An 18,561-nucleotide genomic window follows, 5' to 3' on the forward strand; every position below is an offset into this window, starting at 1 on the left:
ACAGTTACTTGCTGCCATCTATTTTACAAATCGAACGGTCATTTACCGAATATTTGATTCAATTTGTTGCCGTGACACTAAAAGATTTCTCAGTTCATATCCATGCTTATCCATATCCAGTGCTACCTCGAAGTCAACCTTTCAAAGTGCTTATCTTTCTGAAAACACCACATAACGTATATCGGGGTTTATTTCTCTGTGAATGACACACTGGGTATATTCGCACCGCGAGAGTCAGCGAGGAAACCAGGTCACTATTTTTGTTTTGCTTTTGTTTTTCCCCTAAGCGAATCTCGGGGAGTGTCGGTGACAAGCGGGGACACTGCAGGGACATGGCACAGGGACACGTCGTGAGGAGCGGCGTTGACTGCGGGGCACAGGCAGAATGGGGGGGCACTGGCCAACGTGTCTGGTTAAGCTGGCATGCTAAGCGTAGCAGAGTGATCGGTGACTGACGAACAATAAACTGAGGAGATATTATTGATGACTGACAACTGAAGAATGACTCTTACTGACCAGTGCGTCATGATGAAGGGGTGGTGTGCGGCTTACCAAGTTAGTCCAATGCGCCAGTAATCGGAAGGTTGCTGGATCGAGTCCCAGTCTCGGCAGAAAACCCTTACACAGGGCTCTAAACCTCCGAGAATTTTCTGGAGGCACCAGATAAATGGTCTTATCCTGCATTAGGAGCCCAAGCTTCACTTTCGCCTGTATATGTGTCTCACAAAGGAGAGTAAGATGGGATACGTGTAAAAGAGGTATTCCAATGTACAATGTACAAATGGAAAAAAGCATCATTTGAAAACATGATTATTAAAAAGAAAAATGGAAAAAGAGGAATGATAACACGAGATTTTTAGGGATCCGTCTGTAGTGGAAGGAGCTGTACAATATTCAGTGAGGTGTGAACCCAGCCACCTTGCGGAAACGCATGGAATAAGAGTGCTGGTGCTGCCTAATCAAAGCGAGGTAGCTCAATCGTGACCAGAGGTTAAAATCCCAGCAAAAAAACTGCATTCTGAGTGCTGGCCATAACCCCTCTTATAGCATATGATAGAATATGGCTGCTGTGCTCAAGGTGATGAGGTCAAAAGAGGAGAGTGTGACTCGGCCGCCCCCAACGCGTTGCCTGGCATGCTGCTTTTCCCATTTTCACCACGACAGGTGGAAAAAACGAAGGTGTCTGTTCACAGTTGGGGTTAAGAGACTCAGCGTGGATCATAGCGGACATTCAAAGCCACTCCTGCAAGACCACAGCCTTTTGGGCTAGCAGCCGTCTCAATAAAAGCCATTTCCTTTTCTTTGTGGAGCTATAACACACCAAAGAGAGGCAAAGTCCTCTGTGACTGGAGCAGAATGGCGGCTACAGGACCATTATTTGGTTCCCAAATCACAGAAACCCAGCAGGACACTCAATGCTTTAATGCAGTCGAAATTTAACCCAAATCACTGCCCAAGCTGGGACCACAAGTTTAAAGAGCCAAGAAAATGTTGTTACAGCTCCTCTTCTACTCGTGCCCATTTCACAGATAATCTGATTGGACGGAATCAGAGCAGGCTGGTCAGAGAACGCAGAAACACTTTGGCATCTTGACGAGGTAGATGCAGCAATTGCATAAAGTGTCTGGAGAAACCTCTGCCCTTATTAAACATGTGGGGAAAAAACAGGAATCACTGCACTAATTACATGGATATGAACCGCTCCTTAGGCATTAACTCAGCACTAATTAATTCACATGCTCCAGATTGAAAAGGAAGGCCTCGTTAATGCATTTTAATTGCTTCTTAAATTAATGTTTAGCATTTATGTTAAACATAAGACTAACGTCATCTTAGTTAAGTGTTAAGACACACGCAAAGTTTACATACTTGTTTTGCTTAACACTGCAGCTGTAAACTAAGAGTATCTGAAAAGGAAGCAAGATGGTGCCACATGGGGGCAGGGGGGTGCCATGGCAGAGCTTTCCCGCAGACCTCCATCTTGGAGTGGGGGCAGCATTCAGGGGAAGCTGCCAGATTCATTTTTATCCTGCTAATCTTTTAAAATCCCAATTCCTTCGCCTGCATGTGATGGGAGAAGTAGGTTAATTCTCCAGTCCTACTTTAATTTAAATAGTAGAGGGGGAGGGTTCAACACATGACATATTCAATTTTGGAGAGTTTTCCTGTCATCATATCAAAAGGCCAGGTTTCACATGGCAGGGACACCTGGGCTGCACGCCCCCTTCCGTAGACTACCCATAGTGGGGGGCGGGGGGGAGCATACCCTTCCACAGGGGTAAAGCTGAGGCCTGACAAACAGGCTCTGGAATGGAAACGTGGTTAGGGTTTCGAATGTAATCAAAAAAATATTAGATATATTACAGATTTCAATCACTTCACTGATAAGTGCTATACATCAAAAATATGTCTGGATGTGAAAGACTAAAAAATAAAGGAATATCCAACCATCCTGCGTGTCTAGTACAGGAGTGAGACTCAACTCGACCCCACTTCAGGATGCACTGGACACAAGACTGGGGATACACTGGATAGGATGCTGGTCCGTTGCAGGGCACACTCACGTGCGGGGGTACACACAGACGCACCGACACGCGCACGCACAGACACCCTGACACACGCACGCAGACACGCCGACACACACTCACTCTCACACAGACAAACAGGCACACACATACACATATACAGACATACACAATCACACATACGCAAAACACACACACGCAGACAGACACAGACACACGCAGACAGACACACGCAGTGTTCAGGTGTCTTATTTCGTAATTTTGCTCAGTACTGCAGCTAAATGACGGTGGAACAAGAGCCCAAGCCTGATATAACAGCCATATGCAATTCTAACGACTTTGCAAGGTGCGTCTGAGGACATTGTGTAGGTCAAAACCTGAAAAAAACATGTTGCTTCCATACATTTCCTCAGGTACAAAAAAAAAAATAAAAGATACTGGTGAAAACAGAATAAAATGCACAATTAAGTTTTGTGAATGTGATCTCCTGAAGTTACTAAATGACATCACCTGACTCACTGCTCATCACTGCGTCTCTCGATCTGAACAGAAAAGGTGGTAAAATTAGCCTGTTTATTGCCAAAATAACTGGTGAAGAAAAGCACTGTCATTTCTACCCCCAAAAAGTATCTTTACAGCTTCTGTTACTTTCCCCCTGCACATATTAAACAAGAAATAATTTTTAAAAGCCAGAATGAAAAGTATGACAACACAAAACCCCACACAGAGAATACAATACTGTTTCATATGTGCCATATTCAGTTTAATCATTGTTTAATTATTTCTAAACAAAAAAAAAGACATTAAAAGAGAAGGTCGATCATTAATTCATGAGACCGTCGGGGGAGAGAGTATCGGAACATCACATCCTTTTCAGAGGCTTATTAAAGTTCTGCTTAAATGAAATAAAAGTCTAATTAAATTAAAATTTGCTTCACTCGTACTCACTTGTAATATAATAAAAATATCCTGTCCATTACGCCCATTTAAAAACAGTCTGTAAACCGGCAGTGATATGGATGCCACATGAAAGCTTTTACCAGCTTCAGTTGTCTATCTATAGCCATGCTGTTTGTTTACCGACCTGCAACCTTGCTAATTAAATGAGGTATTTTATCCTCACATGAAAAAATAGTCCATCACCACTGTTTATTACACAACTTCCTTTTCCAAAGAGGTTCTTATGCTTCATCAGCCAATATTTCTTAGGTTTTAAGAAACACTCCAGAGACCAAAATATTGATGCACAGATCATTTGAAATCCGTCGATATGGATCTCCAAAAATAGCCTGTCTTATTTCATTTGACAATATTAGAGAAAGCCATGTGTTCTACATGATGTTTTCCATTACATCATGCTTAGAAGGGCTACGAATTACTTTAATTTCATTAGAAAATCTTTACTGGAAAAGCCACAAGTCTGCAATACAGAATTTTCTGAACAATGGCATCAATACCAAATATGTAAAAACATTATTTGCTGATTACACAAGCACCGGTGAGGCAATAATGGCTCATCTCTTATACAAGCAAATTTGCGAATATGAACATTTCACGACATGCCTGACGCTTAGTGGCAAACGGTAAACGCACAACAGCTGACGCCATGACAATGATTTCTGTGTGCACTTCTGTAGTGGCGGGTCAGCGCCGTCACCATACGCATAACGAACGACAGGTCACAGCTCAGCTTCAGGTTTCTGAAGGCAGGAATAAAATGCATCACCAGACCCAGAGAAAAGGCAACTCGATATACAAAGACCGGGCAAATGTTACCGGAACCTATAATCTTCCGGGAAATGAGCGATGAAGTTTGCTCATTGCCATAAAATAGGATTTCGGCTCAATGAAGAAAAAAAAAAAAAAAAAAGACTGGCAAGACGAGGCAAACAGGCCCAAATGCGCAGGTTGAATCTCCCGGGAAACTGAGCAGAGGTATTCAGACAGTAAAACCCCCGTAAAACAGCAAAAATAGGACTCAGAAACCTGCCTGTCACTGTATGAATGTCATCACGTCACACTCCAATTTCACTCCTAATAAATTGCTTCAATAAGAACACAAAAATTTCAGCGCGGCTCCTACATCATTTTTAACTCTAAAGAACGATTTGAATATTTCCAATTCTAAAAATTAATCATTCATTATATATTCATCATGCAACAAAAACATGAATCTAGAGCAATGATATATATATATTCAACACTGAGATACGTAATATATGAGTCAGTATACAAAGTGCCCAGGGTGTCCCCACTTGTATCTTAAGCATATAAAACCATGGTGGTGACCTCAATGAGCTGCTCAGAAACACGTATTCCGGTGTTAATCAGAGTCAGTAGCTCATGTTGTACTGATTAAACACCTCACAGTGTACATGGAACAAAGCAGTGAAAGGGCCTCATATTGAGAGTGGATGCCAAGTGCTATTAGAGCGGGGAGAGGGAGAATTATAATGAAATAAAATAAAAAAAGACACACACGTTTGTATTCATAACTTTGTGAGGACAATTTATTTTCTATAAGAAAAACTCTAATCTCAACAATGACAACCCTTCACCCTTACCCAGACCTAACCAGTAAGCAAACAAAATACAAGTCTTTCGGCGTTTTTGATTGCATTCACATATTTTTTTTAAACTGAGTTTCCCCTTGCAGGGACTGGAAGAAGGTGGTCCCCACAACGGCAAAGTCACTGGTTTTTAACCACACGCTGCTTGTTTGAGGTCCCCCTCTGCCTCTGCCCCTCTGCCTCCGCCCCTCTGCCTCCGCCCCTCTGCCTCCGCCCCTCTGCCTCCGCCCCTCTGCCTCCGCCCCTCTGCCTCTCTCCCTCTGTCTCTCTCCCTCTGCCTCTCTCCCTCTGCCTCTCTCCCTCTGCCTCTCTCCCTCTGCCTCTCTCCCTGAGCTGGCCACTTTTGGCAAAACTGATGGCTTGCGGTCATCAGTCATTGAGGGAGTGCAGACAGGAAAACAGTGGACACAGTAAACACCCTCGCGTGGAAGACTGACAGAGTACTGTCAAATGAAGGGCGATCTCGCATGTCACATTGTACCCACCCTAGTGCTACACAGCCGAAAGCTCCCCAACATGATGGTGGGCTGGAACATACAGTGACAAAAATACAAAATAGCATAGCATACAAATCAGCACTTAAGGCAGAGGCTGGGTGATTTCAGGCCGAGAGAGGTGTGGTCAGGCAGCAGTAACACTCATCTTTCACTCACATGGACTGGAGACAGGGGACAGCCACACTCACTGCCTGAGCACTTCAGCTTGGAGTTAAAAACAAAAGCCAGCACCGCCGTCTCAGGTGCACCGGGAGGTGGGGCTGCCCACAAACTCAGGCCACAGCCATTTGGGATGAGGTGAAGTCCTGACACAAGGAAGGACGTGTTCTTTGGGCTGCGATTTCCAATGTTCAGGCAAATTCCAACAGCTGTGCTGAGCACCGATTAATTTGCAAAGCTCAGGCAGAAGACCTCTTTAAAAGTGTGCACAACAACTTATGAGAATACAGACTTATTTCACACCCAGAAAGCTTCATAACCGGTGCTGCAATTCAGTGCAGTATTAAATAAAGAGATAAAGAGGGACGTGACACTTTACAAGTGACCCAGCTGCTGGTTGGGAAGTCAAAAACCACACAAACAGAATACAAATCTAATTACTTTCCCCTTACAATGATTTTTGTCAAGGGGTCTGAAGTTAAAAAAGACTGCTACTAGAAGTCCTGTTTAAAGAGTTTCTAACTCAGGGTCACCAGCAGCATAAGCCCATGAAAGGAGCAGTAGTTCTGCTCTGGCTTGCTCTCTCCTAAGCAATTATGGCTTTAGAATGAAGCTCGGGGGAATGAAAGGGAAACCAAGTACAACACAACACAGGGACCCCCTGGCAGGTATAAATGAGAGATATTTGTTAAGAACCATCAGTTAAAACTCTAAGAGGGTCACCATTCTCAGCACAGAGCCAGATCTTTAACACACAATGCAAAGTCCCCCTCCCCTTTAACCAGAAAAACGCCCCCCCCCCCCCCCACTGAAGAGCCAACCTTTCCATTGGGGCATGTTCGGAAATCCTTTCAATACAAACCAAAACCACACACACGCACAAAAAAACACAACAACAGATTGGCTCCAAAAGGCAAATAAAATAAAAACTCCACAGAACGAATTCCATAGCTTGTTCACTGAGGGAGAGTTCACTGAAAGCCATGGGTAACCTATAATCAGAGGGAGCCAGTAAAAATAGACTGGATACAAACCGCAATATGGGAAAAACAAGAAGGCCTGGGATTGGGGACAGCAGAAAAAAATGCAGGAAATTTGTGATTAATAGCATGCATGTCAAATAAAACACTAAACAGCCATCCATCCATCCATCCATCCATGTCAGTGTGAAAGGAAAACGGGTAGAAATAAAAATGGAGAAAGAAAAACAAATTACAATTTTATATGCGTGACACAAAAACATACAAAAACATTCATATAAATTTCTCCTTAATGTAGACACATTTGGATTCCAACCACCAAAGGAACAAAGACCAGCCTGTCAAGGGAAAGGTAGCATACGGCTTCTCCTACAATATCACTTTCCATTGTGGCCCCAGCAGAGGAACGAGCAGAGACAGGCCATTTATAACAGAAAGGAAAGAGGGCAGAGACAGTGCTGGGCTGCAGCAGCAGACACATTCTGGGGTGTCACTGGGTCACCGGCACCCGCCGCTGCCACCTACATACAGCTTTATTAAAGGTGTGCACCGCGCGCGGGCCTTTGCCGAACCAGGCGACTGCAGGGAAGCACACCTGCACATCATCACTATGGGCTGCTCTTCTCCGCCTAGACCGGCATCAACGAAAAAACAAGCCCCGACAGAAACAAGCTCCACTTCTTACACAAAGTGCCCAGAAGGCTGCCGGCTAAATCCGAGACGGCCCTGGGCAAACGCCAAGCCCGATTGGGCTGGGTTAGGAAATCACGACTCGGCGCGGCCAACATCTTTACTTAACGGCAGGTAACGTGAAAGCGATGCAGGTTGTGGCACGATCGCTGTGCTTTCAGTCTGGTGGGGCTGTGTGCGCACACACAGTAATGGAACGTTTACCCTCCACACACGCACAGCCTTAAAGCCACAAAAGGCAACAGCGGTTCGCTGTGTCGGAAAGCCGGGGATAGAAAGAGACAGAGAGACCACAGACAGCCCAGGAGGAAAAGACAACTGGATGTATGAGAATGAGGAGGGGGCAGTAAGAGATTTAAAAGAAAAAAAAAAAAAAAAAAAAAAAAACACACACACCGTCAGGACTTCCACAAAAGGTTGTACGGCTTAACACCGGCACTGGAGGGCACAGATAATTCACTCTGAACACGTGCAAATAAACAACAACGTGCAAACAAACAAAAGCTATATGCAAAGTGCACGAAATGCGTCGGGAATGAGCGCATCACATGTTAGAGCGCAAACAGCAGCTGCCCGCTCTAATAACGCCCACCTCAGAACTTCAAATAGACTCTCGGATCGTTTCCATCAGTGTCGGGTCGACTCTAACCTTGACTACTATGGGTGAAACCTGAGAGCGAACTGGCATACAGATATATCAGCACGTCTATGACATCTGAACGGTATCTCACTCTTTCAGGGGCTTAAACACAGTCCCTCTCATTCCGGGTTTAAAACATTACAGCACCGAGCATTTTGCGACGGCATGCCAGCAAGGTGAAGATCGCCCCGGTGCTGCCAGGGGCAGCTTTGGCGTAGGGGCTATAGGTGCAGGAGCGGCAGGAACGGCAGGAAGGAGTGGGGGAGAGCCGGGGTACGAGCTAGAAAGCAGCAGAGCTCCCAGCCCCGGCGAGCGGTGGCTGGCTTGGCGGTGCTCGCCGCCGGCGACGACAGACACACGCGGACGGACGAGATGAGCTAGTCGTAAAACGGAGGGATGTGCCAAAAGGCAAGCAAATCAAAATCACCCTACAGTTCATCACGTTTCCAAAAGCCGTTACAGTTTCTACTTACATGTATGCTGGGGAGAGAGGGGATGACCTAGACGTCTTAAGTACCGGGACTGGGAATTTCCAGCTAGCTGGGGAACCGCTCTTCCATTTCAACGGCATGTTGTCACAGTGGTGCTACGACGGCAGCGGTGAGCACGTCCCATACAGGCTGGCGGCTACATCTCCCGTCCCACACGGAAGCCGGCGCGCGGGGCCGGCGGCCGCTGGCGTTGCTAAGCCTCCTCTGGTGCTTCTACGCTGACGCTGCCGCCCTGCCAGCTGGCTGCGGTGGAGCTGTGAGGCATCTCCCTTAAAAAAAAAAAAAAAAAAAAAAAAAAAGGAAAAAAAAAAAGAGAAAAAAAAAAAACTCTGTCCCGTCCCCTGAAGCGCTACGATGATTCTATCTGACTAGCTCCGCAATAGTGCCACCTTGTTATAGGAGCGCTGACTGCAGTGCGTGTTAAAGGGACAGGGGGGGTGGGGTGGGGGGAGCGGAGGCGCCGCTCAGAGTGCCGTGGCGTGGCACAGAGCGTGCTGCGGCTTTGTTTCTACACACAGAGAGGAGGCTCCATCAAAGCGAGGTGACAGGGCGAGCGAGAGCCCGGCAAAAGCAGCGTGCCTCCCTATGGAAAAAATCCCTCACCCTGTGACACTCGCTCCAGAACGGGGGAAAGGCAGCGAGAGAGAGAGAGAGAGAGAGGATAGAGAGAGAGAGAGAGAGAGGGAGAGAGAAAGGATAGAGAGAGAGAGGGAGGCAGAGAGAGAAGAGACTGGCACAGATGGACCCCAAACAAGCGGCGTGATCCGGACGGATTTCGGACATACCTATTGAGAATGCACTTGCCATCCTCAGTCCACTCTTCCTGCGAGCTACAACAGCAGAAACGGGAAATGAGCGGCAGCATAGCCCAAGGCTACCAGCTACCGGGGGAACCGAGCGTCCGATTCCGGCCACACACTCAGGCTGCATCCAAACAAAACATCGGTGACATTACTCAAAGTGGCTCAGCTTCCCTATCCAAAGGCAATATGTCAAGCGCTCTGAAATTACCCAATCGGCCGCATGCCGCCTCTCTCTCTGTAAGGGTCTTATTTCCCTCCCTCTATTGTCTTAAATGGGTGGGTTTTTTTCCTGCTTCCTCAACCCCCCACCCCCTGCCCCCACATGTACAACAAGCAATCCCTCATGCATTTTACAATAGCCCTGTCTGGCCCCAGATGCCTCCCGCCCCCTCCTTTTCCCTCTCCATCCCTCACTCTCTCTCTCTCCATCCCGGTTGCCTAAGCCCTCTCAGTGGAGTACCCCACCCCCCTTGCGTGGGGACCAGCGGCGGATGCCACGATGGGAACTTCAACCAGGGCTGTATGTCCCCATTAAACGATGGGGCGGGAAAATGATGAATAATACTCGTGTGCTGTCACACCCCCCCCCCCCCCCCCCCCCCCACGAATACATATTCCCAACCGGATGTCTCACGTACCCCATACAAGTTCACAGTTACCTTCCTTATGCTTGCGAGCTGGTTGGTCTTATTCTTTCAGATAAGGAGAACCATATCACACAAGCAGGATCCGTTTTCCTCACGTGGAATGGGCACCTCAGCCCAGCTACACATACAGCTGTGGTCTTATGCGGTTCAGAATGAAACATCAGGCAGCTAAACCTTAGGCACCCATAACAGGAATGGGGAGGCAAAAAAAGAAATGAATAAAAACCAAACTGCAGTATTCCTCCTATAAACCTGCTATATCTTCTTTTATTTATTTCCCAGGAATCTTGATACTTTTATTACCCGTAAGTCAGACAGCCTTGTAAAGCTTGACTTGAGTGGTGCTGTTTACTCCCAGATTCTTCACTACGCCTAGGATAGAAGCAACAATATTTCTTTGATGTGCACTAAAGTATTAGGGTCCCCTGTACAAACCTCAAAGCCTCCAGTACCATCACATATTACTCTGTCTGTTGTCGCTTGCTTTCATCTCTAAACTGGCATTGTGGCACCGCACTGTGCCGGGGGGAGGGGCATCTGGACACCCTGTAGGCCATGCTACAGGAGCAGAAAGGACACGGGTGTTAAACAGAAAACACTAGAATATTACGTATGGTGAACGTCTCTTAGCGGTGGCGTATGGGTGAGAGCTACAAAGCCAAGCCTGATGCAGCTTGAAATTCTGGACCCCCTGCCAAACCTTGCCCCCCCCTGCTAGGGTTGCCACTTTGAATCTGAAGAAATACGGATCCCCCACAGTAAATTTTACAGATGCAAAGGCATAATGTTTCCCGAGCACAGAAATAATATTTCATATTCAGGGGTCCCGATAAAGTCCTGCCCCCCAGCCCCATATTTGCCAGGATATCCATACCCGTCTGACACCCCTGAATTCATCACCACCTTGTAAGCATCAACCACCATAACTGCATAGTACAAAATACATTTAACAATTTCAATACAATACAATTTTATGAAAAGCTTGTACATATAAAAAGTCAACCTCTAAAGTGGGAAATTCTGGGAAATATGATTGGCTGCATTCATGCAGCCAATTGGCAGAAGCCGTGCACATGGGATGATGTGACCTTGGAACATAAGGCTTTCCCAGCATAACCAAACGTTTCTCCTTCAGTCCCCCGCATTCCCCGGACCATGAACACCGTCGGCACAAGATCACCTCAAACTACCCCTTAACCCGCGATTTCTGCGAAGCAGGTCTAATGACTAAATACCACAACATGAATTTGCACACATTCAGTGTAATCGGGGGCAATAATATTTTAATATAGCTTTTTTTTCCCCTCCATTAAATTTTCCCAGCACGGGGGAATCACATGTCCAAGTAATAAGATGGTAATTTATTCTTTAGGTTTTAACACCTGCTCAAAATACTTAAAACTAGGAGGAAAAAAAAGAACATAAAATACAGGGGGATGGTTGGGCAGAGAATACTCATGAATATAAATTTCTAAATCTAAAAGAATCCATTACAGGCAAAACGACCATCTCATGCGTGTTCATTTCTCTCCCATATACTGCCTCCTGCTGGGCTCCGGCACCGGCGAGAGCTGCTCTCCGAACTGAATGCTGATGGTCACTGCCCCGCCCTGCCAAATACCAAATAAGGATCCCGGAGAAACATTACGATCCCATTGGTACTCAAGACATCAAGGGCCAGTTGTGACTGGGCGTGATGCTGCCGGCAAAGCCCGTAACACCAAAGGCATGCGAATCCTTCAAAAGCTGCACACAGGATCAAAAGGAAACTCTTCACGCAAATTCAGAAATAATGAGGACTTATGAGGACAACCTGCTCTGGTTTCATAGTAATGGGCAATGCATTTAAGACAGTATTTCCCAGACCTCGGGGACCCGCACATTTTTGCTCCCTCCCAGCCAATCAAGAACACCGATTACCTGGTTTGGGTGTGCTGGGAGCTAGGAGAGAGCAAAAACATGGACTGTGTAGAACTTTCCTCCTCTCACTTTAGATGAGTCTTGGACCATATTAAAAAGGTACTTTTTTTCCCTGGAAACACCACTGAACATTAACATGGATTCATCTGCATATACCTGTATTTGTTTCAGAGATACTAAGGAATGCTTAACTGTATGAAGTCCTCATTGTACCACGCTGCCAGATGAACACTGTGTGATGAACAGACCCGAGCCAGTTTTTAGTCTGAAATACATGATTGTCTCCTCTCTATTATTAGATTACACACAGCCCTGTAAAGGGCCAGCATTGTAATTAGCATCAAGAACATTCATGTCATTCAGTTAATCCCTGTGCTGGAAGAGCTAATTCAACATTTGCCATTCAACATTCAAGAAAGCAAAAGTGATGTGCGTATTTTTAAAACAAATATGAATAGATGAAGTAACGAAAGTACAAACAGCACAATGAATTTCATGTGTAGGTTTACAGGAATTCATGCACCCTGGAGATGCCATTCCTTAGCACAAGTCTGCAGAAAAGGGACAAGAGAGTTGTCAGGGATACAGGTGAGAAAAGGGCTTTGGCCAAGCCGCCCAGCAGCATGTAGATAATCAATAGCCATCAAATCACTGGATGAAAGTCCCTCAGTTTTCTGTTGGTTTCCAATCCCAGCTTTGGCCGATCCGCACAAGCGATCTCTTTTAAGGGACTATTGTGTCGGCCCAGTTGACTGCTATGGGACACTCACTACCGAAAGGAGGTCCAGGGCCGACTTAAGCAGGCTGAAGCAGGTCTATACTCTGAAAATTCCTCAAGACGCTCAAGGGAAGGATCCCAATGGCGTGATGTTACACAGCAGGGAAGGGTTCCCCTGGGTGATGTGTTTTTGTTGGATCTGTGCCACAAGCCGTGCTCTTCACTTAGGCTAATCAGCTCGAGTTCTGCTTTAAAGGATAACCGACTCATTTCGCCCCTCTTCTGATATTTCTCTCCACAAGTGAATTTTAAGAGGGTTTCGGGGGAAAATAAATAAATTAAGACCTCGCCCTGCTTTGAAGCCGGCCAGATTTGGAGAACAGATTATCCCCTTGGCTACTCTGATCAATCAGCATACCTAGCCGCCTGCTTTGGTAGAACGTGTTCCAAGCAGGTTCTGGGCTGTCGTGCGCCGTTGTCCACGGGCTGATTTGCCCCTTTCCCCCGGTTACCTTTCAATAACTGCCCATGTTGTTACACAAGACAGACGGAGCACGACAATTCCCATCGCTTCAGGTTAGAGCCTCATTTCTCCCTCCCTGTCACTACAGAGACCACAGAAAAGTCATGAGAAAACAGCAAAAATTACTTTAATAAACTCCTACAGTCAAGTGGTACAGCATTATCAGTGCACCAAAAAGAATGCAAGAAATTTCGTCTTTCCCCAATTATCTGTAAACTGAGAAAAGAGCGAGGGGCAGAGAGCACAGATCTTCAGGCCCAGAACCAAGAGGAGTGATGTGCCTGGATTAGTCAGCTGGTGCTTAATATGCCGAGGAGATGAGAAAGGCTCAGAGTAATTTAGCGAGATTCAAGAGGAGTAAAAAAGATAAGGAAAAAAAAAAAAGCATCAATGAAGTTCCAACACTGCTGCAGTGTTATTTTCGATGTCAATGAGCCACCGACAACTTTCATCACCATCTCCCACCAGCTCTCCTGACTGCCGGCCTCCTCTGAGCCTTTATGCAATAAAATATTATGTATAAATAAATAAAATATCCCCTGCGGAACAATCCTGATATTGAAATCACAGAACGTTGCCAGGAATAAGGATTAAAAACAACATTTTTACATGCTAACAGCGCGCAGTTGAACGTGGTCCAATATTATGCAGAGAGGAGCCCAGCTGTCTAACCCACCTGAAAGAATATGGATCAATCAATGACTGCTGAGGACAACGAGCATCAAAACAACATGGACGTGCTTTGAACAGCAAGCCCTGGAGAACATTGTACCACAGAAACCAAATATTTTAGACTAATTAAGCGATTCTGCGACATGAGACATTACACAGCAGAACCAAAGTGAATTCTCTCACAATACCAATGCTCTGCCTGCCTTCGCAAGTAAATACTTTAAGGTCAAAGTCGAATCCGACCAGAAAACGTGGAGTAGCTCATGAATGCCATCTGCTGGAGAATGTGGGTACTGACCTTAACAGCAAACGTACACTAGGGTATAAATAGACTCTTCAAGCAGGAGAATTAATGGCTGCTGACTCCACCCCAAACAGGTGGTTAATGATGTTCTTTAACAGCAAGACCAAATAAAGACAACCATTAAGAGTGTCTGTTCGCACTTCATCCCAGCTTTGCCATTTTACTTCACGGAGAGACCCTTCTGTAATATCCCAAGGACTCCGTTTTTTTTAAAAGTAACACCAGACAAAATACTCATGTACGAAGGAACTTATTTATACAAAGCTGAATCAATTCAGCCCAATGTTCAGCGTTTTCCGCGACGCGAAAACACACGGAAGATGTGTTAATGCTTTGCTAATTGATCAAGAATAAAAGAACATTGTGAAGTGCATAGTGAAATCCAACAGAGCCGTTTTAAAATCTCAGGGCGCCAACCGGACTGGGACGTGGAGAGAGAGTGTTCAGCGTCGGCAGACATCGAATTTAGCAGACTTCAGTTCAGCTCCAATTTCGTGGTGGATAAATCTTCGGCAATCTCACTTTCAAAGGCTCACGTGAGAGAGCCTGAGAATACCTTCTCCAACTGCAACCAAATATGCACTGATGAAGTCATCTCTGCTGAATAATTCATACGCATTACATGAAGGTTTCAGGAATGCAACCTTTTCTGTCGGGTTTCTTTTTCTAAAGAAGTATGAAACAGATTCAGAAACTTGGCTATCCTGGCAGGAGCTTGATCTGAACTCAAAGTAGGCCGTCTTGGGTTTGGATCTGCAGGCCACACCTCAGGCAATTTGAAAATGGGATACAGGAAAAAAAAAAGCTGAGGAAAATCTCAGAAGATTACGGTAAAAATATATTTTAAATGGAGAAAATAGAAATTGGTTCCTTGATGAAGGACAGATGCTAATGACAGGAATGTCGAAACAGCCATATCGCTCTCCCACTTTAACAATGTCGTTAGTCTCTCAGACGATACGGAGACTCTCAGAATGCAGGAAAAAGGCAATTTGATTCATTATTTGAGCCTAAAGCTTTTAAGATCCCCAATCAGCATAGCCTGGAAGCCATTAGTGGAGAGATATTTGATTTCTTTATACAGACCACATAGTTCAAATTGGATTGAAAGTTACCGACATTCATTGGAAGCACATTAAAATAAAAGCGAATGACTACAACGGCAGTTATTGAAACTGTTACAGGTTTTACATGTGTGAATATTATACATTTTGGGAAAATAAAACCATAGCAATTGTGCCTGGTGTATTGTGCCAACCACGGTTTTATGAATCAAACTTCAAACGGAGTTTTAAGTCATTGTTAGGGCACAGGAAACACCTCATCTCAGCAGGGTAGCTGGAAAGGCACATGAATATGGAACGAACAAATGAGCTTTTTCCGATCTGCATCTCTTCAAGGCAACAAATTAATGCCCCAGCAACATACGCCTGGCATGGAGACACATCTGATAGCATAAACTGCCATTAGTAAGTGCATTTCAGCTAGAAAAGTGACTATATACACACACAATACATAATATATAATAATTAATATAATTAATATTATAATAATAATATAATATAATTAATATAATAATATAATAAATAATAAAGAGCTTTTATTGATAAATTCAAAAGAATCGCTGGATAACTAGGTAACAGAACACAAGCAAAGATACGTGGAGAGTCGACGACAGGACAAGATACGAACATCCCCAAAACACGACGGACTGGAAAAGCTTATACACACCAGCCTGGTTAGATGTACCTCAGCCTTCTGATAGTTTTATATTCCCAAAGGGAGTTGAAGAATTCATTAAAAACACTTGTAAATGTAAAATAACCCAACACATAAAAAGTGCAGGCCATTATTTAACTTCTCATTTAACAGATGGACCTTGCAGGGGGCGGAATAAAAATAGAATTAAATCAAAAGTTTCCTTGACGATGACTATAAATAGAGGTGAGCGGCTGTGCATTCAGAGCTATAAACGGCCTTTAAGGAGCGCAGTAGCCGGCTCAGGGAGGGTAAAACTTGGAGGGAAAAAGCATTTGTGTGAGGGATAGTGCAAACAAGCCTGAACTTCCAGCGGGCGCCGGGATTACGTCACAAGTCTTCTGATACGTCGGTGACGAATCGAGGCCCTGCGCCAGCCATGCCGCCCGGCGGGAGGTTTATGAGCGAAGCCTGAAGATTTATCTCCAGGCGTCCAGAGCACAGTGGGTCTCTGGCTTTTCCCTGCGTCGCCGGCCGCGGCTTCAGATTCATTTAGTCTGTGCAGCTGCCAGATAAAACTGTTTACATCTGTGTCCGGAATACAGCTGCTTCATCCTTATATGCTGTATTAAGCAAAAATAAATACAAGAACCAAGAAACAAATAATGAATCTCGCCGTAGTAAAGACAAAAAAAAAGCTCAGTTTAGGGGGAAAACCAGACCAAAAAATCTAAAATTTACAAAATAGGGTTATTTATAGTAAACAAGTCGTTTGGTGTTTCCCAAGACAAGGGAGAGAGCGAAGATTTAACTCTCAGAGTCTGGAGTTATAACTAAAAACATACAAAGTCCAAGGGAACATTCCCACCGTCTGCTCGAGTGCATTTAAACAGCCATGCTGAGTATCCCTTCACCAGCATATCTAGGTGCAGGGACACTTCCAGTAACACAGTAATAAATAAACATCGGAAGATGGTTTTACGGGAAGGTGTAGTCAGGAATAAAACCAGGTGCAGAAAAGACCTTGTACAAATAAGTCTGGAGCTGAGGATTTTAAATAGGTGATCTGTGGATTACATGACCCATGAGAAACCTTACATTTGGCCCGTGAAGTTTCCCCATCTGTGATGATGGAAAAAAGGGTGATTACATGTAAAAAAAAGCAAAATCCCATACAAATAAATCACTGGGCGTCTAGAATATGCACACTGCCTGCTCTGTCCTTCAAGTATTCTGGCTTCTTCCTGCAGGCCAAAACCATGCAGGGTCTATATGACCGTTAGGTCTATATGACCCTTAGTTGGTGACTGTGAGTGCGAGTGTGTGCCCTGCGGCGGAGTGTCGCCCCGTACATGTTTGTGGCCACTGTACCCTGGAAAAGGCTCCAGGTTCACCAGAAACCAATACTGGGTATGTGGTTACAGAATTTACATGGAAGGATAAACAGTATGTACACATGGCTACACACACACACACACACACACACACACACACACACACACACACACACACACACACACACACACACACACACACACACGAGGACTGAGGAATGTTTCTAAACATTCTCACATCACTGTGAGCATAATGTAGAATCTGCCAAAACTATATCAAAATACGTGTAAAAGGAAGGAAAACATGCATTTTTACGTTGGGTCTTAAACCACGTTAGCAGTGTCTTTTAGTATCTTTTTATAATTCTCATGGCATTTTAAGTGAACCTTGCCTTGAGAACAGAACAGCTTTATACATTCTGACCATCATCCAAACACTGGCTGCAGCAAAGTCACTGAGTCGGAAAGAAAATGGCAGGATTATTGTTGCAAAGCTCTCCTTCAAAGAATCTGCCTAATGCTGGACAGACAACTGGTGACAATATTTCACTTGGAAATAATACCAATTGAATTTTGCCTCAGTCATATATTACCCCTTTGAGCACTAAATCAAAATTGGTTTTTTTATAGAGTGAATACAGAATTAAAGAACTTTATCATTCTAATAAATCCAAAGTTAGAAACAGATTCAGACACCTCAGCATCCTCACAGATTACGGTCAAGCTCCAGTCAACCTGGGCCATTTCTGGTTTCTCAGTCAACAAATTACATTAATGGATTTAGCTGTAAACACACAACCCCTAGAGTCTTAAAGTGTTTTTTTTCCCCACCTAACCACTCATCTACTCAGCAGAAGCTGCTTAGCAACCCTGACACTATTCCTGTCACCGCCTGTAACGCCAGGCGACAGTGTTGCAGATCAGTTAGGGAAGCGTGGCTTTCAAAGCAGATCATTCTGAAATGCGGACAAACACTGGAAAAGCTATATGGCTCTCAAACACTTTACTTTTTTTCTAGACATTTATGACGCAAATCAGTGTATATGCAGCAAGAACCATTGTAAGTTTAGCTAAAAAATGGTGGTGGGGGGCAACTGATTCATTATTTCTTAAACATGAGAAGGGTGCATAAATGTCTTGATTTCTATCCGGCACCATGTTAGTACCGAAGTTCATACGTTAGACGCAGGCCGGGCAGCCACCTTCGCCCTGTCGGCAGGCTCAGTCGGCGCAGTACACACCTCTCGAGGAACAGGAGGCTGTTGTGGTGCTAATTCTCAAGGTATATATTCAGAGAAAAAGAAGCTTTGAAAAAAAAATAACAAAATGATATCCCTTCCATTGACAAGCCGTGGGGGTCAAGTGGATTTGCAGAGCTCAGCATTAACGG

At 44.8% G+C, this 18,561-nt stretch overlaps 1 protein-coding gene across 9 annotated transcripts in view; it reads right to left on the reverse strand.

Moving 5' to 3' along the window:
* Positions 1 to 18,561, reverse strand: part of klhl13 (kelch-like family member 13) — a 53,250-nt gene that overhangs the window by 22,607 nt on the left and 12,082 nt on the right. For 4 of the 9 annotated variants that reach the window (XM_049028920.1, XM_049028916.1, XM_049028914.1 and 1 more), the window contains exon 3: positions 9,338 to 9,382. The exons of 4 other annotated variants lie outside the window; for them this stretch is intronic. In XM_049028920.1, coding sequence (XP_048884877.1) covers positions 9,338 to 9,382 — 45 coding nt within the window. Of the gene's footprint in view, positions 1 to 8,534; positions 8,822 to 9,337; positions 9,383 to 18,561 lie in introns of all 9 variants that reach the window. One more of the 9 variants, XM_049028917.1, reaches the window with a different exon arrangement.

The sequence above is a fragment of the Brienomyrus brachyistius genome, chromosome 10, assembly GCF_023856365.1.
Source record: "Brienomyrus brachyistius isolate T26 chromosome 10, BBRACH_0.4, whole genome shotgun sequence".
Classification (NCBI taxonomy): Eukaryota; Metazoa; Chordata; class Actinopteri; order Osteoglossiformes; family Mormyridae; genus Brienomyrus; species Brienomyrus brachyistius.